This window comes from Diadema antillarum, unplaced genomic scaffold (assembly GCF_040938485.1).
Source record: "Diadema antillarum isolate AM-2024a unplaced genomic scaffold, OU_Dant_1.0 seq00000708_RagTag, whole genome shotgun sequence".
Taxonomy (NCBI): domain Eukaryota; kingdom Metazoa; phylum Echinodermata; class Echinoidea; order Diadematoida; family Diadematidae; genus Diadema; species Diadema antillarum.
This window is the reverse complement of record NW_027271612.1, coordinates 452324-476923: the sequence shown is the minus strand read 5'-3', so window position 1 is coordinate 476923 and position 24600 is coordinate 452324. Positions and strand designations below refer to the sequence as shown.

Below are 24600 nucleotides of genomic sequence, written 5' to 3'. Positions count from 1 at the left end.
GATCTAGGCCTAGAAGGTACTAATGTTGTAGATCTAAGAACAACATAAAGCCTAACATGCCTATCTATAATGACTAACGGTAAGTCTATAGAGTCTATAGCCTATAATGTCTAGTAGTAGGCCCCTAGTACTGGTAGTAATGTATAGAACACAGATCTAAATCTAAGTTTCAGATCTATTTCTAGGGCTAAATGTTTATAATTTAGCGTTTAACCTGTAGATTCTAGATTCTTCATATTACAGACTTCAAGAATGTCTGGCCGAATCAAATCTAGAAAAATAGAAAACTGAGTAAAGACAGAATAACCGGCGATTCAGCCTAAGTTAAGTAACGGTAGGCCCCAGTAGTCTACTAGTAGTAGGCCCCTACTGCACAATTTACTGGGAGTACCGGTACGGTACCGGTATTAAAAAGTAAACTGTAAAAGTGTTAGTATTGGTCAATTTCTGACGTCTGTAGGATTGGATCGAAAATGCCATCGTTATAGACGGTATCCTAGATATTCATTAAACTTCTCGAGATCAATCCCATAGATCCAAGCCCACTAACCGCTTATTACAATGAAAAATAAAATAAGAAGCTATGGTCAATGGATTACAGATATTGTTGTTCGCGTGACCTACGCTACCGCACAGTACATTGATTTCACGTACACTAACAATCATGGACAAGTGCTGCAGCAGTACCAAGTAGGCCTAAAGTTGACTGGAGCGTGATGTCAGACAAGATGAAAACTATAACGTTTGTTAGATCTAGAAATGCTCTAGGCTTAAAAAACACTAGATTGTAGCAAAACTTAATAGTAAGGCATACCGCATATTGACCTGTTTTGAAGCCTGCCAGTCTATGAAGGGAAAGAAAGTGGCAATTTCCCCCAAGAGTAACGAGGGTTATTGCTTTAGCGTGACTGTCGTCGTGTACAATACACGTAGCCGCACGACGTGTCTAGCTAGCTAGCTAGCTAGCTAGGCACTGCTAACCTGAACGCGCAGCGCGTTCGTCACTACCAAGGTCGCGCACGCGCGTGTTAAGATATACCATGTCCGTGCGGGACGCAGGAACACCTTGGTCCAAGCGTTGTCGTAAGTCGACTTACGCAGTTCTGCCTGATTAACATCGGAAAATTCATTTCGAATCTCGACTTACGCAGTTCTGCCAGATTAATCGCCCTCTCTCCTCAGGAATTTTGCCAAAATCACTTTCTAAAAATAACTTTCTGTACCGATTCACAACTTATTTTTTGGCCCACTTGAAAGAGCATGAGAAAAAACACTCAAAACACTCAAAACCTGAAAATCGACCAAAATCGACTTAGGGAGTTCTGCCAGATTACGGCCGTTGAGACAAGAGTATAAAAATGCCCCTACCACCCTCCTCCCCCCCCCCCCCCAAAAAAAACAACAACAACAACAACAAACAAACAAAAACATAGTACTGTAAAAGTGGAAATTTTTGCGGTGTTGAAATTTTCGCACATTTGGCGCAACCCAAAACTAGCGCGAAAATAAAAGCATGCGAATATTTTTGCTCGCCATATGTTCCAGCAGCTGATGTCTTGATTCCGCGGCATTAAAAACATGTGAAACTCTTCTCAGCCCGCCAAGCGCAAAAAAATTAGTTGCACGAAAATATCCACTTTTACAGGAATAAGACATGCCAACATTTTTAACTCTTTATGTGCCACATTCGCACTTCCAACTCAGGCGACGGCGTGCCAACTTCGCATATTCTGCTCAAAAGCACAAAGCCACCCAAACGGACCGATATATCGCCAAATGCCACAGTACGATGAAAGCGTTTCTCGTGATTCCATTCCTGCCACAGGTACTAGCTTGATTTTATGTGGTGATTGGCTATCAAGTGGTGTTCCCTACTGGATTTGCGAGTAAATTCTCAGTTTCTGGCACTGTTTTGCGTACAAAAGTAATGCTTCTACAATAATATGGCTACTGGTCATTTGAAGGAAAAACAATTGTACATTTGTCATACAATTAATACACCAAAGCAAAGTTTGGCATTTTCTCAACAACTTTGCTCATTACATTTCCAGGGTAACAAAAATCTACTGTAAAACATGATATATTGGCGGCATGAATTTTTCGTGAATTGGAGCCGACGGCCTTTTTTGCGGCATGAAATTTTCGCGAACTGCTACTGGCATTCAATGCATATAGTGTAGACAAGAACTTTCGCGTGCATTTTAATTTCGCAAATCTTGGCGCTCGCGAAATTCGCGAAATTAAAATGCACACGAAAATTCCTCGTTTTACAGTACTTTAACTTAGAGAGATTTGAAAAGCGGATTGTTTCTCCAAAGAATAGCTAGATTGGTGTCTCAGAATAATGTGGCACACAGATGGTCTATACACCATGGCACACAAAGAGTTAACTCGTTCCTTACGGGAACCTGGTTTACCAGGTTCCCGTGGGAGCAACTGATATATGGGAACCTGGTTTACCAGGTTCCCAAAATGAAGACAAGGGTGCCTGCTTCAGTGGCCTGAATTCATGTTTCTTTGTGTTAAAATGCTCAGAAAAGTGGGTTTGATAAAAAGATAAGAGTTTATTCTATCAGGATTTGTTGTCTTGCTGTTTAAAAAGGGGGTTTTACAGTGTTATGTACCTTTTCCTGATTTAGTTTTTTGCTCGTTCTGCTGTAAACTCGTACGAACATGTACATACTGATCAAGGCTGAGATCAGTTAGAAATGCGGGTTCGCTGACCCCAGTCACCTCATTCAGGTACCTGGTTTTGTGTAGAACAAAAGATTCTGAGAGCTCATCAGCGCACGCTCTATTCATACCTCACACCCGATCGATATTTCCATTGTTCACGGGCACGTGTAGTTGACCATAGAAAGGGGGACACAATGAACCACTTGACTGCCTTCACACAGCTGGATTACCAACCTGTGTGCCTCTATGTAGACGGGCGAAAAGAATCTCGTTTGGGGGCATTAAAGGCACTCAGAGAATTGCGGAAGGAACAGGTTAAAAGAAGACCATTTGTAATGCATTATCACAGGTAGAACCTTTCATACAAAAGACGAAAATGTACTGGTATTCAAAAAAAAAAGAAGCTAAAAAGCTAAAAAGCTTTAAAAATGTATCGATCCACTGAGGACCAGTACCAAGTATACTCGGGCAAGGGTCTATGGGAAATACGTGTTGTAGCAAAATCAAACCGTCCTGAACAAGTTAAAACAGAATACTCTTTATAGTAAAAGACACACTCCCATACAGTTCACCTTCTGAAGAACCCACAAACTTCTATAGATGGAATTCGCATACAATTATACACCTACTTGATTTCAAACAATGGTTGAAGTTTGGTGACAAAGCATTCAGATTTTTCATTTGATCCACAGTACAGTGCATATTAAACAGTTTGTGTATAGCGCAGCCAACACGTTTCTACTGCAGATAAAGACATCAGTCATCAAATGTCATCCGTCCAGGACCATGGGACTTCATGTAGCGGCGGTAACTCTTGTATCGGCTGTTTTCGGCGAGCTCGGCTTTCATCTGTTCCTCTTTCTCTTTCTTATAAACCTGGTATTGACAAAAAAAAAAGAAAAAGAAAAAGAAACAGAAAACAAGCTGATAATTTGCTATTTTTCAAATGTACAGATGTGTACGATCTTTAAGAATAAAAGGAGGGGAGACACAAAGACAACAGATGAACCCTCCAAATCTTGAGAAGGTTTGACGAAATACAAAATGTAGCTGTATCTTATCCCGTTGAGGATGGATTGATTTTGCTACAACACGCATTTTTGCCATAGACACTTGCCAGAGTATATGCAGGATTCGTCCTCAATAGGTTTAAGCAGAAGGGTGACGGTTGCAGCTGTATCTGAACAACCCTATCACCTTGGGCAACCTGGGGGTTCCCCTTGTTCCTTTTTAAAATCTGTGGGGATGTCAGAATCCAGTAAACGTACAAGTACATATCTGGAAAGATTCCTACCCCTTAACATATTTCTTTTTCTTTATATGCATGTGTACAAAAAGTTGTCAGAAATAAGAAATAACAATATTTGATTGACAGCAAGGACCAGGCTGCAGGTGATTTCATGTGCGGTATTAAATCATTGTACATAGCTACTGGTATTATACTGTACATGTATACACTGTACCCGCATGTAGATGATGTCCAATGACCTCTGACCTTTGAAGTTAAGAAATGAACTACTCCTTCATTTATTTTAGATCTTTAACTTTGTATCTTTAGCCTCTAAGAAGGCATCAAGCCAAACAGAGAGGGAAAGAGCAGTTTAAATTCAAAGGTAAACTGTTAACAAAATGCACTTTATAATAATTCCATATCATAGTATGACACATGCATTAGAAAAAAAAAAAGATCATGTGACATCTTAAAACAGGCAAATCACTTGTCCTTAATTTTCCATAGAATTAGGAACAGCTGGTCTTTAAAAGGTGTAGGGCAATATTGTCTAAATATATCTCATGTCAGCTACTGGTTTATGGGAGAAAAAAAAAATCAATGATATTTGCACACATTTTACCCAACAATGAAAATGAGGTGTATACAGTGTATCTGCAAACTTTTCTCTCTGAGAGCCTAGAACCAGCCTGGCTGTGATGGAATGCTGATGTGTGTTTATTGATTTATGGGGCTGGTAGAGTTCAATCATTAAGCGTATTCACACATTGTACACAAATTAGTGGGTTACAAATCTCAAGACTTTTTGCACACGTGGACACAGAAAACCCCACAAATCAGCGTGATCAGCAGTGTCACGCTAAATCCAAGAAATCTTGCACTTTAATATTCCTGAATTAGCATGCTATAGGCACGTACATATAACTTGCCCAATGGTGATTGTGCGAAGGCTGGACTGACTAATCTCTAGATTTATATCCCATATTAAAAGTCACAGCGCACATCACAACAGTGTGCACACCACACCACTGTGAGCTGCTAAAACAATAGATTTATCATTCATTTCTCTGCAATTAGCAGGCTATTTTTGTCCCTGTGAATGCCAGCAAACAATCTCAAGATTTAACCTGTTCCTTCCGCAATTCTCTGAGTGCCTTTAATGCTACCAAACGAGATTCTTTTCGCCCGTCGACAGAGAGGCACACAGGTTGGTAATCCAGCTGTGTGAAGGCAGTCAAGCGGTTCATTTGTGTCCCCCTCTCCACGGTCAACTACATGTGCCAGTGAACAATGGAAATATCGATCGGGTGCGAGGCATGAATAGAGCGTGCGCTGATGAGCTCTCAGAATCTTTTGTTCTACACAAAACCGGGTACCTGAATGAGGTGACTGGAGTCAGCGAACCCGCATTTCTAACTGATCTTGCTATGTACATGTTCGTACGAGTTTACAGCAGAACAAGCAAAAAACTAAATCAGGAAAAGGTACATAATACTGTAAAACACGCATTTTTCAAATAGAAGGAGAACAAATCCTGATAGAGTAAACTCTGATCTTTCTATCAAACCCACTTTTCTGAGCATTTTAACACAAAGAAACATGAATTTAGGCCACTGAAACAGGCACCCTTGTCTTCATTTTGGGAACCTGGTATACCAGGTTCCCGTATATCAGTTGCTCCCACGGGAACCTGGTAAACCAGGTTCCCGTAAGGAACGGGTTAATAACCTCGATCGCTATCCCGCTAATTTTGAATGTGCGAACACTTGCAAAAAATCTCAAGATTAGAAATATGCTCGCCATCCCGCTATTTTGTACAGGGTCGTGAAAATGTGGCTATGGTAGGCTTATATTCAGTAAATGCTAACAACACGTTTGTTAATTACAATTCATGTGTATGAGGTCCTCCATTTCAAAAGATTCTACAAGTATAATCACCGAATAGTCGCACTGACACTGGTACAAATAGGGCTTCCGCATTTAATTAATTCCCAAATGATAGTGTATCAGTGTATGCTACATGTATATAAAAGGCATATCATATTAGACTTGTAGTCTGTTTTTGGCCACATCGAATTTACAAAATACATCTAAACGTTGGCAAAATGCGTAATCTGCAAGACGCGCATCAATGTGTCCTGTTCAAACAATATTCACATAAAGATTTTAATACAGATTAGACATCGGTATTCTTTGCCACAACACACTTGCAGTGGTCATTTTTTTTTTCCTGTTAAATGGAGCATGAGATTTGTTTCAACTGGTTTATGTACACTTTCTGCACAGACCTGCATATGGCATGTGCTGGAATGGCCACCTTTTTTTTGTACTGGTACGTTGTGCAAAGTTCATGGAGGGTTTCTGAAAGCTGCTCCAAGATTTAGCCATGCCAAAATTTTGAATATGTTCAAAATTTCTTCATGTACATTTATTTCATGCATTATTACTGCATGGGCCAGCATTCTCATGTGCGTATGTTTCTCACATTGGCACGAAAGGGTACAACCGTACATGCCGATGCACAAACCATGTGCAAACCCAAATGCGTGCAAATGTATAGGGTGGCTTCAGTGTACGCTTAGAAACATCGCTACGAAGCGCCTCATAAATGCAATTATTATTATCATTAAACTACAAAGAATGCAATGACCATGGTAGTAACAGGAGCCATACAATTGGTTGAAAGATCTCCGCCGAGCAGCTAATGATCTTGTTCTTCCATAGCGGGCACCTCTCATAGATCCGATTTCCACCCATATGTATGCATGCTAAAAATCGCCCGAATTCCCAATATAGAAGCCTTTTGTTACGTCATTAACCCTAGCAGTAGAACACACACTTTAGTGCGCGTACGAAAACCTCAAACACGCGCAGCTTGAACTCCCAAGTTTATTGACCCTACCTGGCAAAATATCGAAAATCCTTTTAAAAATCCATAAAAATTTCAGGATCACTACAAAATTGAATCATCTGTTCTCTGTGTAATTCTCAACCTTCCCTGCAAATTTCAGGCAAATCCGTGCACAACTTTTTGAGTTATTTTGCAAATGGACAAACTAACTAACTAACAAACAAACCGACGGTAATGAAAACAGGACCTCCTCCTTTGGAGGAGGTAATAAAATGAATGTACAAGCTTGTCACAACAATTGTAAACTTCTTTTTCACATGGGTGTACTAGCAGAATGAAAGGGATTAGGTATCATATTTATGTGGTTATCTTTTTTTTTTCCATACCACAAAAATTTAATATCCATGAAACCAAGCTGTGTTTGACAAATTCTCACCTTGAAATTTTCTGGTATCCATAGTTGTCGATCCAAAAACAGTTCTTTTTCATGACTTTCTATTGCCTGGAAGACAGAGAGAGAGAGAGAGAGAGATAGAACGAGAGAATGAGAGATTTACAGAGTAATTGGTTTTGCAAGTACACTCTGTGCTAATATTACACCATACAAAAACTACAATTATCACAGGCCTGCTGGAATAGACATGCCCATCAGCAACTATGAGCATGCAAGCATACAGGGGAATCCCCTGTACAGTATGTCCCAAAAATAATTACAATCGGATTTTTAAATTGATAACACCCAATATGATTAAACCGTCTAAATGCTACTTCAGGGTCTCAAAATATAACAGCTTTAATAGCTTTATTTTGTAAAAGAAACCATTCGTTTTGGTTTGAAGTAGTCACAGAGAAATGTGGATTGTTGTAAAACATGTCATGAGTCTGATTCTTCCAAGTTTTAAGCACCTGGATGCTCTTGGAACTACATATTAATGTGTAAACACCACAGACAGAACATGGAGTGAAGGGATTCCCGACATGCTCTACAAAAATCCTCATTTCTCTTTGATCACTGAAGCAAACTGAATGGGGTTTTCTGTAAGATGTGGGCAATGAGGTATAGTTTAAATCGCTGAAATTGTGTTTGGATTGATTCACTACTTTTAAAGTTATCGTTGCAGAGGGTACCGTTGTAATATTTTTTTTTTTTTTTTTGGGGGGGGGGGGGGGGACGTACGGTATTCACACTGATTGATACTCACCTCATACTGTAACTGAGAAATCCTGAGAAATTTCCTGATAATGTAATGTTTCTCCTGCAGTCCATACGGCTCTCGCCACAGCGTAAATTTCCACAGCCATCGCACGTACCAGTAGATGTACTGCACTATCGTCACAGGCAGTAGAATGAGTTGGATCCACAGAACGTCCGTGACCTTCGGTTTTCGGTACCCCCCTCTGCAGCGATGAATAAAAAAAAAAAACTGGGATGAGTTCCAGGGTCTCATTTCTTGGTTTCGTCTTGTCTTATCTTAAAGGCATAATTTTACCATTTGCAGATGACACAAAACTCAGCATTAATGCTTTAGAATAGTTCTAAAATGTGAGTTAGGGATAGAACCAACCACTGCAAAAATCTGAATTGGTAAATTGATGTTGGGTATTGTTAAATATGCAATATATGAACAATGGTTATAATAGAAATATTTCCAGACTAAACCATCTACAACGTACAGTTATGGTTTACAATGTATTGAGAAAATACAGATATCTACTTTATAATATATTTTAGGCTTTATCTCAAAAATTGTATACGATAGGATGTTTTGTGGTACAGCAGACCTACACATATTATATGCATTAAATGTCATAATTTATCTTGAATTTGTTTTAAATCACTGTTCCCAAAGGTAGAAAGGACCTTTAATAGGATAGAGTGTCTCACACTTGCATGGAAAGGTGGATATTAACAGAATTATATGGAGTACATGAGGGGTTTCAGACTAATAATAGAACTTGTTTGTATTCACGTTCCTGATGTGCCATTCTAAAACATGAGGACTGACTGACTCCCTAAATAGTTAATACGGCTCAATGACAAAGTGCTCCTGCGACAATTGTTCCCACGCAATATCTGCACGCTATAAAGCCAGACATAAACTCTACCCACAAACATAACCTTCAACAATAATTCTAATCCTCACATGAAACAAAACATAAAACATTACGACAACCCTAACCCTAAGTCCTTGGAGAAAATATGTGACCCGCTACAACAAATGGATCCGAAAGTAGGGGAAGGACAATTTTCTGAAAATGGCATGATATTATTCCCTTACTCTCCTACTTTGATTTCATATATAGCACAAGTCATAAAAGTACTCGGTTGCAGAGATATCAATGATTTTATCAGAGCTTATCAAGTGGTTGAGGAAATCAGAGTTTCGAGAAAAACGCCTTCTAAGTTGTCCTTCCGATGCTATCACGGTCACGGGGAGGCGAGACAGTTTTTACCGCTTGACAAAAGAAGGCACGCTCCTAGCGACCTCCGCCATGTTCAGTCAAGCTTAGTGCCAGCGGTCTATGCACAACCAATCGGTGATCAGGATGCCATGCACTGACCAATGAGATCTCTCCCTCATTGCTAGGGGCGGAGTCTAGCTGCGGCGCTAAATCCAAATCTTCGGACACGTTTCTCTCTAATACACTGAAAGTCGGAAAATCATGGCCCAGAAAAACGCTGATTTCTTGCCTTTCCTTTGATCACAACTTCGAAATTTCGGCAGATGATGAACAAAACATTAGACTACAAAATTATGTCAAAAACAGAAATCCGATTGTTTTGACCAATTTTGATGATGTGACTTCAAACTCGATTTTCTCGGCTCGGCCGTCAGCGACTTGAGGATCCTTTTGTTGTAGCGGGTCACATATGACTGGAGCAACGTTAACTGTAGGAGGATCAAATGTGGTGTCACCACTTCATACAGAAGTGACCATTTCATCCTCATGCTGCTGAACCTGCTATGAACGTTCCATGCAACGGCTGCCTCACAAACACCATAATCACATGACTTATATTTGTTACAATGCATATTCTTGCTCTCTATTTGTTTCTTGCATTTTGCCAAGGCGCACATCACAGTTTCTGGTTGATAAAGAGAAAGAGGGTGAGAAAAAGAGATAGATCATGCCTCATTCTTCTAAGACGTACCTTATGTCTGCATTTTCTTCTACCACTTTCTTCAGGATGGCTTCCTCCCTTTCTCGTATAGCTTCCTGCAGCAAACAAAGAATACCATCAACTTTTCACGTTAATATTTCATGACAGATAATGTAAAGAAATTAACTCTATTCTGATGAAGAGAACAATTATACAGCACTAAAAAAAAGCTCCTATATTATAAAACACTTTACAAACAACACTTAAATCCATACAGTATACTTAAATCCTGATACTAAATGTGATCCTGCATCACAGAACCAACAAAAAGTTGCTAGAAATTGAATTCTTGGTTTAGGGCAGATTCTATTGAGAGCAGACTCTGAACTTTATTGACCCGTTGAGGACGGACTGATTTTGACACAACACACATTTCCCATAGACACCTGCCTGAGTATACTCTGTGACTCGTTCTCAGAAGATTAGAATGATGTACATGTATAACTCAGTTGAAATGGACTCACCTATTAACCCATTTATATATTGGAAAAGGAGGCTCTGAAGTACAAGGTTTAGTCAAGTGCTTAACATGTTGAGGACAGGCTGATTTTGCTCTATTAAACATACATTTCCCATAGACACCTGTCCGATTATTCTTGGGACTAGTCTTCAATGTTTTAATCTATACCATGCCGTGCTACCTGTGCCAGGAATGGGACAAAAAGACCAGGATGCAAACCACAAGAGCAACAACAATAAAGGGAATATTAGATCAAACTGAGAGTTATGCTGAAGCATGTACTCTACAATGTACGTGACTAATGCACTACGGACGGGCGCACCGGGCGTGCCCCCTCATTTTTTTTTGTTATAAAATGGGTTCAAGAATGTAGCCAATTGGAAGCGCTGAAATGGGTCATGTGTGCGCTCATGATTTTCTTACTAACATACACGGCCGTGCAAAAAAGCGTATAGTCACTGATGTCACAATGTTTACACTACGGTTGTAGCAGTGCACACTCAATCAGTTGTTACAAGTGCGTCGCACGCTACTATACGGGCTGTCAATCCTGTATTAAACAACTTCTAGTTCGGGCTGCCAGCCGGCCTTTCTTGTGCATAACATGTGGCGTACGTAAGATATACTCTTACATATACACGTACAGAACTTATATGTGCGGGATTTCCGAGTGCGACGTGCGTAAATGTTTGGGACGAACATCTTCGGACATCTTCACTTTTGAGCGAGTGCTACATGTAGCTGACTGGTATTGACCCACAAAAGTACATTAAAAATGCTGTTAGTTTTCGACCCATTTTATAAATCAAATAATACACAGGTTTGAGTTCGTGACGTTAGTGGAGATGCAGCTCACTCTCGGGTATTTACAATGTAGAGCAACATGCACTCGGCTTCGCCTTGTGCATGTTTCACAATTGTATACCCTCAAGTGCACTACATCTCCACTAACGCACTCTCACCTGTGTATTATTTGTATATTAAAACAAGATAAATAAACAGAAAAAAAGGAGGGGGGGTAGTGCACCTCCCTTTAGTTTCGTAAAGGCGCCTCCCCTTTATGGAATTCCTGGATCCGCCCCTGCAATTAAATGCCAAATGTTGCATTATCACTTTGAATTTCAGTGCCCATGCTTTAACTTCTGGGCCTGTCTGAGAAAATGTAACTCTTCATTTTATGGACTCCCAAGGTGCTAGGTGTTTCAAAAAACATGTATTTCCCACTTTTGATCATTAATAGTTCAAAAACTATTCATCCGATAAAACTGTCATTGATATGAGTAATAGCTGAATAGTGTACAATTTTGTTGGAGGTGATTTGAATTTAAAAGCATAAATCAGTTTCATTAAATCTAACATTGACTTCGAAGTAAGGTTTCAGATTTTGGTCATATATTAACCCTCTGTACAAAAATTGAACTTTGCACAGGAACCAATGTGCACATGAGTGTGTGCTGACAATGGCCCTGAACAATGGACATGCCTGAACCACCTGTTGACTAGGCGTCAGTCTCACGCTCCCTGGCACATGATTGCTTTAATAATCAATAATTCATGTGGATTGCCCTGGGCACTGCTCGTCTGAATTCATGCACGGTAAAGGGTAAAATGCATGCACATGGAAAAAGTAAGCACACATGTGCTTGCAAACACCACATTTCATTCCAGTTGGCAATCATTTTCAAATATTGCTTCACATATCACTAAATTTGGGATATATAAGCATAAATGATCTAAAGTTCTTCATTTTCATACAACTGTCTACTAATAGTCTGACAAATTTGTCGCTTTTTCGATAAAAAGAGATCATTTTTTGGTAAAGAGTTCAGCAGCATTTCTCATTGGGGCGATTTGTTTCACAGCAGATTTATCTAAGGCTCCATATACACATTAAAGTGTATACTCTAATTGATTTTCTTTGCTTCCTGTCACCATGTTTACAACAGAACAGAAGGTATTCATTGTAATTTTGTTTTTCAGAAGTAGGGAGAGCACTGCCGCGACTCAACGACAGTATTGGCAGGCGTTTGACTTTACACAGATACAAGTATTGCCAGAGGCTGAATAAAGACTAGTTGTGATAGTGGAATTTCTCATGAATAAATAATGAAGCATTCAATCCCTGGCCATTGTTCAGGACCATTGTCAGGGTGTTAGTCCTGTTTAACCCTAAAAAGACTGGGCTATTTTGGTAGCTCGAAAGACTGGGGGGGGGGGGGGGGGGGGGGGGCCTAAAGGGCCCCCCCTTAAGATCTCGGCCGTGGATCGCACGATCTCCGCAGAAATTTGCACAATGGTAGTGTGCGATGTAATCTACAAGATCGTATATTCAAATTTTACAAAATAGTCTTCTTTTATTTCATTTTTTATTAATTATGCTAATTTATGCAAGAAATCACTCTTTGATCTAAATCAGTAAATAAAGCTCCAAAAGTGCTCATTTTTGGTATAATTATTCTTTGTGGCATTCTTAGCAAATGTACTTCAAAAAAAATTCGGTATCAAAATTAATTTCTTATTTATTTTATTGTTTTATGAATTTCTTATGTATTTCTTTGTTTTTTCGACCTTTCGTTTTTGTTGACTTTTTTTTAAATTTGTGGCAGACACTTTTTGAAGCATAATACTCCTAAAACAAATTAATTTTAGCCATTGAGAGTAAAAATAAGCATATCTATATGAACCATGTGAAAAAACTCAATTTACATTGACTTTGTACACAAAATCACATTTTTGAGCCATTTTCGGCCTCCCGTGCATGTACAAAAAGTTATGTAAATTCAGAACCGTACCCCCGGGCGTCACAAATTTGGTGTCAAAATGTGCGGGAAACTCGAAAGAAAAAAGTCATAGAACATCGCGGCGAGAGCATTGTGTGTTGCAGAGTAATCGCACGAAATGTCGAGGGGGGGCCTTTTAGGCCCCCCCCCCGTCTTTTTAGGGTTAACCCGTTGAGGACGAGTCCCGAGTATACTCGGGCAGGTGTCTATGGGAAATGCGTGTTGTAGCAAAATCAGTCCGTCCTCCAGGGGTTAACCACACGCTCCCATACACACCCATTGACCCCTGTGCAAAGTGAAAGTTTTGTACAGAGGGTTGAAAATACAGCAAAATCTGGAACCTACCTGTGAAATTAATCATGGATTTCATGAAAATGATTTATGCTTTCATATTCAAACCACCTCCAACAAAACTGTACACTATTCAGCTATCACTCATGAATATCAATGACAGTGTTATCTGATATATAGTTTTTGAATTATTAAGAATCAAAAGTGGGAAATGTTTTTTTAAACACCTAGTACCATCAATGCTAATTCTGATACAAATGATTACGCTGTCGTTTTTTTTTTCTTCTCCACAATCTGTGTCATAAAAAAATAAGAGTACGTTTCATAGTACTGTATCAGTGAGAAATGAACAGAGGACTCCAGCAATTATTCATGGGCATTCCACATCTGTCACCATGGCGACCGTTTCGTATCGATCCGTACTTGCCATATGATGTGGACACCTGCCGACAGAACTGGTCGCAACCTTTTGTTTGTGATATTGATTATAAATAATAGCTGCACACGTCTATAGCTACATGCCACTCATAACAATGCAACAGGATCCAACTGCCCCCAAATTATGCGTACGTCTGTACATTGCATGCGTATTACACCAACGTTTCTCACAGAGAACTTTGAGGATTAGAAGTGCAGATTGGGGGACACTCCTGTTATCTAATCCATGGAACAGTAGATGATAATTTAAATCTTTGAGGTTCAGTGAAAATTCCCTTTTATGTTATCTCAGTACAACCATAAAGATGAAGAACCATTTGCACTGTATGCAGAAAGCAAATTATATATTTATTTTCAGATGGAATAGGCATCTAAAATTATCTCTATAATTAAATAATTAAAAGTATAGTTTACGTTAATACATTTATTAAATGTAATGTTATAATGGTAATACTAATGGTTATGTACAAAGCATTACATCATCCACAGAAGTGCTCGAAGCACTAAAAATGAAATATGTAATGCATGCGTACAGACAGATGTATTATACATGTTATATACCTACGGCTTGTATATGGGTCAGAATTTTGAACGATGTACAATTGAGCCAAAACAGGGCAAAATTTAAAAAGTAGGAAATTCTCCAAATTATTCATCTTACCTAAAAGAGTATAACTCAAGCTTTAATATGAACCCAATTATACTAGGATTTTCCCAGAGGAACAAGTTTTTATTCACCGCTGAAGTTCACCATGTCCAGAGCAGCGAACGTCCGTGAGGAATAGTACTGCACATACACTTGAATACCATTTAACATAGTTTGCAAAGATCTGATTCAGTTCAAAATCCTAACGAAATATCTTTAGGGACACGTGTACGTGCTTGCAGAATATTAAGCTTGTACTCTTAACCTGTACGCAATGGTAGACAACTGATGATTTAACTAAATTCGTCGTTTCTGTTGAAATATTGCTCTTCCGCTAAACACTTTCTCCACTTTACGCGCATTTTACAGAAACTCAATATTTTGACCTCTTATTTCGCTATTCCATACTTTAATCCTCACTCCCAAATAATAACAAACCTTTTTAAGATGTATCTGATCTAGGCAGTCTCTATAACCCTTCAAACATAGCATATTTTGCGTCACGGAGGTTCGCATGTAGCTCACGGACGTTCGGAACAAACAAGATGCAGCTCTCTTGAGTTGGAAACGCATTCTACTCACAACAAACAGCAATTTCATGTCGAGAACAAACTCCTCTGCAAAATCCTGAATAGATATTACCAATTCTCAATTACATAAGCTTGTTTATCTTCTCATACTGAGGTATCAAAGAAAACAATTTTTCCATCTCTCGTAAATGAATGTACAAACGTACGTGTAATCTCAGTGACGTAGTCCATCCTTGAGAACGAATATATTTATCAAAACTTCGTTATCATGAAGTAAAGATTCAGGTCCTAAATTTGTTATCTTAAGTCTACAATGCAAAATTTTGCTTATAACGAACATGGTCACAGCTAAAATTATGACAAAGAATTAACATAAAAAGACAACAGAAATGTGCTCCGTTATAGAAATACGAAGTTTAGCTGGGGAGGGCAAACAAACACATTGGGAAGAAATCCCTCTATGTTTGCTCCTTGTGTTACACACTGTTACCGAGGAGAATTTGTATTATTATATTAGTCAGAAATGATAATAGGTTCGATACTGCGATGTTTCGTCATAACAAGACACAATAAGTCCATATAACTTGGATGGATGTTTGTGACTTCGATATCATACAATATGGTTTGTTATAACAAACATTTTGTAGCGCGTCATTTCGAAGGCTCGTTATTCATACAGTTTGTCAATACGAAACTTGATAGAGTTCGTATAATTATGAAGCTTTTTTATTCGGTAAATGATAGGAATCTCCGAAGGTTAATCGAAAGGTTTATTAATTGGAACATGAAAAATCGTGTTCGCTTATCCAAATGTGGAGAAACAAATTAACAACTAAAATCCTCCAAATTTCAAAACCTCATAATAACCGTTTTCACCTAAACGAATATCAGGCCCTTTCCACTTTTACAAGAACGGACCTAAAAATAATGATCCTTGATATTTATTTTTCGGACTAACAAACTATCGGAATAAGACAATTTTTAATAACAAACCTCCTTAATTAACTAAAAACTTTTTTTTTTCATTTTCGGAATAACAAACCTTTGGACATCGGAGGAACGAATCTTAGGAAGAGCGAACGTATCAAAGTGCAACCTTAAACCTATTCTTAATCATTACTTTGTTTAACATGTGTTTTCAAAGTAAGCACAAAAGCACAAACAAATTGACGATCTCTCTGTCTCTTAAATGTAAAATGAAAATAAAAATCTTGGAAAAAATTACAAATGAATATTGCTTTTCATTGATGAGTATACAACAACACCATGTGATGATAAGCGGAGGATTTGTGTGTTTTCATCAGACAATAATTCTATACTGCATGATTTTTGTTCGCTTGTGACGGCATTTCGATGAATAAAAAACATAAACAAACAAACAAAAACTTCTCCAGAGGAATTTGGTATAACGGGAGTGCACTGGCAATTCTTTTCTCTGTGTGTTGGAGCTCGTTCCCTTCTCTGTTTCTCAGTCATTTTCATTCAACTGCTTCCACGTCCTTTTGAAACTTTTCCGTTTCTTATTCAACACATGCTCATTACAGACTTCTTCCGTCATTATCCTGAATGTGATTGCGTAGCACTTTTCGGATTTGTTTTGTTTTGTTTTGTTGTGTTTTTGTTTTCTATTTGGTCGCAGCATGTTCAGGCTATTGAGGGAATGAGATAAAAATCGTCATGAAGAGAAAAATAAGAATGAATTAAGGCATTTAATATCATGACAATTACAGCGAACGTCCGTTATGGAGACCAAAACTGGATGTGTTCTGTTTGAGACGGCAGCTACCATACTCAAAAGATAAACACTTAGAGCACCTGTCACTAAAAAGTGGCACTGATCCTCTTTCTCCTACTATGTAATCCACTGACTTATTCAACCAACGAACATCCGTGAAAAAAACGTTTTCCGTTTGTTATTACAGGTAAATTGAGTGCTGAACGCTATTCACTTTCGGGTATGAGCGGCTCGGTGATTTGGTAATATTTTCAACTAACATTAATCTTATGTGCAGTGATATATTTGTAATTGTCAGAAATTTCCTTTCTCGGACAGAACGTCCGTGAGCGAAACTTTCAGAACCCGTAACAGTACAAATTGTCTCCAGAACCTCATTAGAAAGAAATTTAAACGCACAGAAATTAAAGATTACGCAAAATTCCATTTTCCTATAACTTTGTTTTAAGTGTTTAGCTGTTTTTTGTATAATTAGAGAGAAAACAAGCGTAAAATTGTGAGTAAATTTTCAGTTGCTTGTTCATCATGATCACATAACGCCTTAAAAATTCTGAAACTACTGATCTAAACTCATTTCCTACTTTGTAAAACTTTATTTGTCGCTATTCGAGCCAAAAGTTTTAAAGAATACAGGACACTTTCGGGACAAGTTATCCCTATCGGAGGGATTGCATACGTCACGGACGTTCGCTGGAATTATCACGGACGTTCGTTCTACTACTAGGGTCATGTTCCAGGACGGATAACTAATCGGCAGAGATTACCAAGCCTTCCTAACTCTTTCAAAAAATTGAAAATGTATTGTCAATGCAAATTATAAGAAATTTGACATCCTTACAACATATGTATTGCTCAAAGGGGGATCAGGAGGTAAATTTTCAGAGAAAATATTAATTATTTGCTTGGTTTTTGGTGAATTGCATGGTCCAAAAACTGCGGATGAACCTCAGTCCGCTCCAAAAATGGCATGCAGCTCCTCGGCTAGAGAGCCAAAGGTAAAATGCACCTTCGCCATCAAAGCAAGATGGTGTCCCACTCGAAAACGTTTTAATCATCACGGACGTTCTTTTTTTCTTGGAGGTTCGTCTAAAATTATAATTTCGGTTCCTATTTGACAAAGGATGGACAGAAACTCAAAACAAACATATTATCGTGTTGCTAGATCTTAGTTGATTACGACCCAGAACAATATCGCCAATAACGTTTCATGGGCTACGATCTTTATTAGAAAATAGCGGAGGCACGTCCGTGACGAAAACTGAGTATAATTTTGCATAAAAGAATATTACGTCCCATGTACAGCCAGCAGACGTACAATTTTTGCAGGATATGTTCATTAGGTGGAACACCAAATTTTCGTATACGTTACAGTTGGGACAACAAAGTAGAATTTGCAGCAGCGATAGAAATAAAAGAATCACGGACGTTCGTCTGTTTAGGACTTTGATATTTCAATTGTTCTCTGTGATTTTATACGTGCTCATAAAGTTCTTATAATTTTGTGGTACATACCCATGATATGTCAGATCCAGAACATGGTCAGATATTAGATGCCACGTACCATTAAAAATGCACATCATTAGTTTGAAAAACAAAAATTATTGTCAAAATAGCGTTTTTAGCGTATTTTTACGCTTTAAGTCCATGTCAAATGAAAAATATCAGGCAAAAGTCAACCAAACCATATATTTCCTGAAAGGAAATTTACCAATCTTTGAGATGACATGAAAAAATCTGGTTTCTTAGATCATCCTGGCGTGTTCTAAGGGAAAGAATGTCATAAGGTACGAAAATTGGCAATTGTACATCGTTCAAAATTCTCACCCATATACATGAGCTGTCAGGTATAATACATCATTTATATGCCCCTTGTGATGCGGCGAGCATGTCAAAATTGTACCCCAGAGAACTCACCTTGTTTCTTCTTCCCTTTGACTTCATGTTGTCATTCAAGAGACCCTGCTGTTTAGCAATACTTTGAGCCTTGGATGAAAAGATAAGAGAAGAGTGTATATTAGCGTACGTTACATCCCCCACCATGGGAATCGATGAAGACAGGATACATAGAGTGGATTTTCACTCTGTATGATGACCATTGGCTTTTATTAACATAATAAAGGGAAGAAAAAATTAAATGATAAATAAAACAATTAATGAAATAATAATATATAAATACATACGTAAAATAAATAAATAACAAATAAATAAATGAGTAAATATATATCATGGATATAAAACATATGGAAAATGAATACATACATGTCAATAAATAAATTCAACACTGGATGTAAAGTACCATTCAACGTTAAGGAATTCTGAAGTTTCATCATATTTTTAAAAAAGAAATCAGTGTGCGACAACCTTATGTGCAAATTAGATGGCATATGAGCTCTTACGTCCCCTATTAATTCATTCACAATCTTTACAAATTAATATTTTCAAACTTCTTTACTACTTAATATTTTCCAACTTAATAAACAAATTCATTCTTATCTCACAAGAAATACCTCGAATATTCATTCAACAATTCCCAATTCTTGGTTCACACTTTTCCAGAGTGTTCTTTCCATTATACGTAGGTTTAATAGGGGCATCCATTTGAATTGAGTCATGAATGCATCATTTTAAACGTAGGAATCTGTTCTTTCAATATCTACCCTTAACTAAAAATCCATGTCTGGTGACTTTTTTGTTGGTTTTGTGACGCAGGGTCACATATGCATTTCATTTTTATTTTTTCTTTCAGTGATCTCACCCTTATTCTGTACTTTGGTTCGGTGACCAGATACTGGATGGCAGAATTGTACCTGGACCACCAGCTGAGGTACTGTAGAGAACACACAAGACATACATGAAGAATGTGAGACAGATTTTATGTGACTTTTTAAACATAGTTGAAAATTTGTCAACAAATGAAAGCAAAACTGTTGGTCCATCGCTATTAAGGATCCAGGCATGGCAAAATAAATCAATCTACAAAATGTGAAATACATGTTATTGTTTTGATAATTTTTTTCATGATTTCTCTGAAGCTGGTTAGGGCAATGTACTCACACAAATAAACACACATACACACACCTACACACACACACACACACACACACACACACACACACACACACAAATAAAAAATGCCAGACATCTGGCAGAATAAATCACTATCTCTCATCTCATGCATGATTAGTAAAAAAGAGCAGAAAAAAAACCCAATCAAAATGAATATAACAAGTTGGCCAAAACTTGTCTTTAAATGATTAATTATGGAAACATTTTTTTTTCTTCTTGTTATTTTTTCCATGTACAGAGACACCCCATTAGAATGAGCTTGTTTACAATGAGGTACAATGTATAACTTGTAATGAGGTCATTTCTGTAGTTCATATTTTCCATACTGTATTAGATGGTCTCCATTTCAGTATACCAAAAGTATTTACAACAAAGTACTGGTTTTAACAAGATAAAATTGGGAGTCCTGCAACCTTGTTATAAAGGGCTCCCCTGTAGTATACTCTACATTCTTTTTCAATAATGATAAATCGTGCTGGAGTCTGATTATTAGAAAGTAATAAAAAACATTATCGCAGTGCCAGCCTCAGATATGACTATTATAGCATTGTATGTATCTGTAGCATTGACTAGTAGCACATACAAATCGCTTATGTTTTGTGCAATATCAGAGAATGATATCAACTTTTCCTGCAAATTTCACCTAAATCTGTTCACAACTACTGTATTTGAGTTAGTTTGCACAGACACACACAAACAAGCGTCAACAAAAACATAATATCCTTCCTTGGCTGAGGTAATAATAATAATGATAATTATAATAGTAGTAGTATAGTAGTAGAAGTAGTAGTTATAGTAATAATAACAATAATAATGATAATAATAATAAATATCCTTTTCAACCCCCTTACCTGAATAACAGATATGACAGTGATGGAGACGGCGATGACGATACGCACATCTACCTTGGGCGCCACACGGCGACGGTAGTAGCGATAGTAATGACGATACACCTCGTCTGCAATGAGGGTTGGAAAAAAAATGAGGGTGCATTTTTGCAAACTACAATATGCGATCATAGACTGGTTCTAATGACTATGATTAATTGTCGTGTGCAGGATCACCAAGAAATGCATCTTTGATGTTTTTACAGTACAATGTAATAATGATAGCAGTCTCAATACTACGGCCAATGTGGTCTTACTGACACATGGTAACCTCTTCAGCGCTGCCATTGCTCTTCTAGAAAACCTGTTATCATTATTACCACAGCATTGCCAGGTACCCACTTACACACCTGGATCCTGCTTCTTAAAAGCATAATTTACCATTTGCAGATGAAACAATTTAAGCCCAGCATAAGTGCTCTAAAATAATTCTAAAATGTGAGTTCGGAATAAAACCAACCACAATGAAAAAAAAGAGTCAATAAAATTGAAGTTAAGTATTCTTAAATATAAAATGTGAACAATAATCTAAATATGTTTCCGGACTAAAACATCTACAGTTCCAGTTTATCGAGAAAAATACAGATATCTCCTTATATTTTAGGCTTTATTGCAAAAATGTCATATGATAGGATGTTTGTGGTACAACAGACCTACACATATAGTGCATTTAATGTCATATCTGGAAATTTTTTTAAATCACTGTTCCCAGGGGTAAACAGGAACTTTGAAAGTTGAGATCAAACATATAAATTTGGTAAGTCAGACAATCAAACATAAGTTTGTAAATAATCAATTCTGGTTGGCTGATACTTGACTGACAGTTGATTCTGTGACTCATGTTTGATTGCAATTTTATACTTAAATTCAACATGAAAATGGAGAAATGTGGGCATTGAAAAAGTGGGCACTGGAAATGTAATCAGGGAAAAAGAAAGGACAAAATATGGAAAGAGGAACGATTGCGAATGGTGTAAAAATTATGTACATTAAAAGTAAAGTCATCTTACCTGGGTTGTCCAGCATAAAGTCATAGTCTTTGCGCTGCTCCTCGTCACGCAGGATTTCATATGCTGTAGCTACGGCCTGAAACTTCTCTTCGGCATCAGCAGCCTGTATTGCCGGCAGAAACATTTCAGACAGAGAGTAACAGTGGTGAAAATGTACTGTATATGTATATGTGTGGGTTTGAGTGAATTCATATTTGATGGGGATGGGGGGGGGGGGGGGAATAAATCAACAAGCTATACTGTAATTTCTGTATTTTGTAAGTGCCAGTGAAGAATGAAGTTCATCTGAAATCTTTCTTTTTAATATAACAGTCCAAGAAAAAAAAATAATCATCATTTAAACTCTTGCCAGTTCTCTGTTCCAGATATTCAAAGAATTTTCCTTGGAAGGATTGGTGCTCTCAGTCTTGCAAGATTTTATCATAATTATTCTGGACAGGCCCCAGGACCTATCCAGGCATTGATATGAAAGGGATATACAACTTATGTCACAGTGTTTCTTGAAATGTAAAAACATAGACTGGGATTAAAAAGATTTATGTTCCTTTTCAGGTGACATAAAATGTAATCTGAAACAAATTTATAAAACAATTATATCTGTTTTAAAACAAAACAAATAAAAAAACAGCAGTGATCCATTCCCCAATCAGAGAACAACATCTTCTAAACTATTGGTTGCATAGATTGGTAGATGGTTGAGACAGTCAGGATGAGGAGGGGTCCAAGGGATGTCATGAACATGCAATTACCAGTAATTCATTTGATATTTGTTTCCTTTTCCAATATACAGGGGATACACCACTGTATCGTATGTCAAAAAAAAAAAAAAATTAATAATACAACGGGACTCTCCGCAATGACAACTTTAAAAGTAGTGAATCAATTCAAATACAATTTCAGGGTATGAAACTATTGTATAACTCATTGCCCACATCTTACAGAAAACCCTTTTCGATTTGCTTCAGTGGTCAAAGAGAAATAAGGAATTTTGTAGAGCGTGTCAGGAATCTCTTCCCTCCAAGTTCGTGTTAACATATTAATATGCAATTCAAGAGCATCCAAGTGCGAAACTTGGAAGAGTCAGACTCATGACATGCTTTTGAATACAACAATCCACATTTCTCTGTGACCGCTTAAAGTGAGAAGAAGTGAGAGAAATTTCTCACCTTGTATTTGTCCGGATGATATTTCCTCGCAAGCTGGCGGTAGGCCTTAGCCACATCACCCTATTAAATTGAAAGAATGAAAACATAATGATGATACTGGCACGAATAAAACAAAATTGGACTCTTTACTATTGATATACAGAGAAATTATTGTGCTACTAAGCTTAATAAAAAATTCATTAATGGACAACACAGCCATTTCATAGTCTGTCAACTTCAAAAAGTTGATATTTAGAACTGTTTTAAACACAGCATAATAATCAATGCAGGGCAGTATGATAACATAACAGTGAATATACTTTAAAATGTGTTCAGGTATAAAAGAAAGTGCAAATTCAAGATAATGACACTTTTTTTTTTTTCCCCTAGTGCCACACCCATTGAAATGATGGTCAGAATCTAAAATATTTTGACTACTGGATACTCATGCTAGTATTTATATGAACTACAAAAGAAGTAAAAGGACAGTCATATCATCTGAAGCCTAGATACGAGTTCATTATCTTAAAAAAAAAAGAGAAATAATGAAAAAAAAATCTAGATAAACATGTACATTTTGTATGCGAACAAAATAGCCTTCTTTTCAAAGAGCATCATGTATAAAGATTACAGAGAGAGGAAAAAAAAAATGTGTCCCCAAGTATATACCAAACTCATAAACATTTGAACATACACTGTAACTTTCAAAGTGGCGGGTGGGAAGACAGATTGAAGTATTTGGGAACACTTAAGCAAGGTTTATCTCTCTAACAGAAATTCAATGTACTGTCATACAAATTTATTTTTAACAAAGAAAAGAAAAGAAAAGAAAAATACTCACCTTGGAAGCATCTCTTGAAACGCCAAGAACTAGATAAGTAATAAATAGAAAATATAACAAAAGCTTAGTGTTTAAGTATTTCTTATTTGTGGTGGTAAAACACTTTGTAGATGTTGATGTTTTTCCATCTTCTTTTGACCTACCGGTACTGTAAACTGTATCTATTTGGGAATGCATGTTTAATATTCTTCTGCAATTTAAGGAAAGGGTAGTAAGTGCATGATGCTACAGGAACCAAGTCTGGGATTTGTATACGAGTGACCAGGTTCCCAAAACTCAGATTCAACAGGAACAAGTCACCTCTGTAAGTGCCACATTCGCACGCCTGATTCCGTTTTCAGCTTGCCAAGTTCACATTGATATTTAGATCAAATGCCCACCCCCCCCCCCCCCCCCCCCCCAAAAAAAAAAAAAAAAAAAAAAAAAACTGTCAATATATCACCACAATAGCAGTACCATAAAAACTTTCACTAACCTGTTTCAGGAATTCTGTTCTTCACATTGACAAAAGTGATTTTTTTTTTCTTTATTTTTGATTTTTGGCAGTGGTTGTGTTTTGTCTGCACATGTTGTGTCGGGGGAGGACAATTTTCTTAAAATGACATGACATTATTCCCTTACTCTTCCACTTTAATTTCATATGGGCCTAGATCTATAACTAATTGACTCATCAAAGTACTAGGTTGCAGAGATATTATCAATAATTTCATTAGCACACGTCAAGTGGTCTACGAAATCAGCATTTCATTTTCGAGAAAAACCGCCTTCAAAGTTTTCCTTCCGACAATAACATGTCAAGGGGAGGCAAGACAGTTTTCACCTATTGACAATTATAAGGTATGCTCCTGAG

At 37.5% G+C, this 24600-nt stretch overlaps 1 protein-coding gene across 1 annotated transcript; it reads right to left on the bottom strand.

Annotated features, from left to right (window-relative positions):
- Positions 1–3190: 3190 nt before the first annotated feature.
- Positions 3191–23587, bottom strand: LOC139737819 (dnaJ homolog subfamily C member 25-like). The gene is made up of 10 exons (XM_071648493.1): positions 23579–23587; positions 22931–22990; positions 21765–21867; positions 20719–20825; positions 19557–19628; positions 18716–18784; positions 9913–9977; positions 7961–8156; positions 7195–7260; positions 3191–3552 (listed from the first exon to the last, which is right to left on the bottom strand). Exons 1-10 carry the CDS (start codon positions 23585–23587, stop codon positions 3433–3435), a joined length of 867 nt encoding a protein of 288 aa, XP_071504594.1. The 3' UTR covers positions 3191–3432.
- Between the last annotated feature and the right edge of the window lie 1013 nt (positions 23588–24600).

Bases quoted from the DNA above. Each gene is read 5' to 3' on its own strand.
- LOC139737819 (XM_071648493.1), bottom strand. The intron at 18,785-19,556 runs GTGAGATCACTG...TTTTCATCCAAG, and splicing joins AACCAAAGTACAGAATAAGG to GCTCAAAGTATTGCTAAACA. The intron at 9,978-18,715 runs GTGAGTTCTCTG...TGTTTGCTGCAG, and splicing joins CAAAGGGAAGAAGAAACAAG to GAAGCTATACGAGAAAGGGA.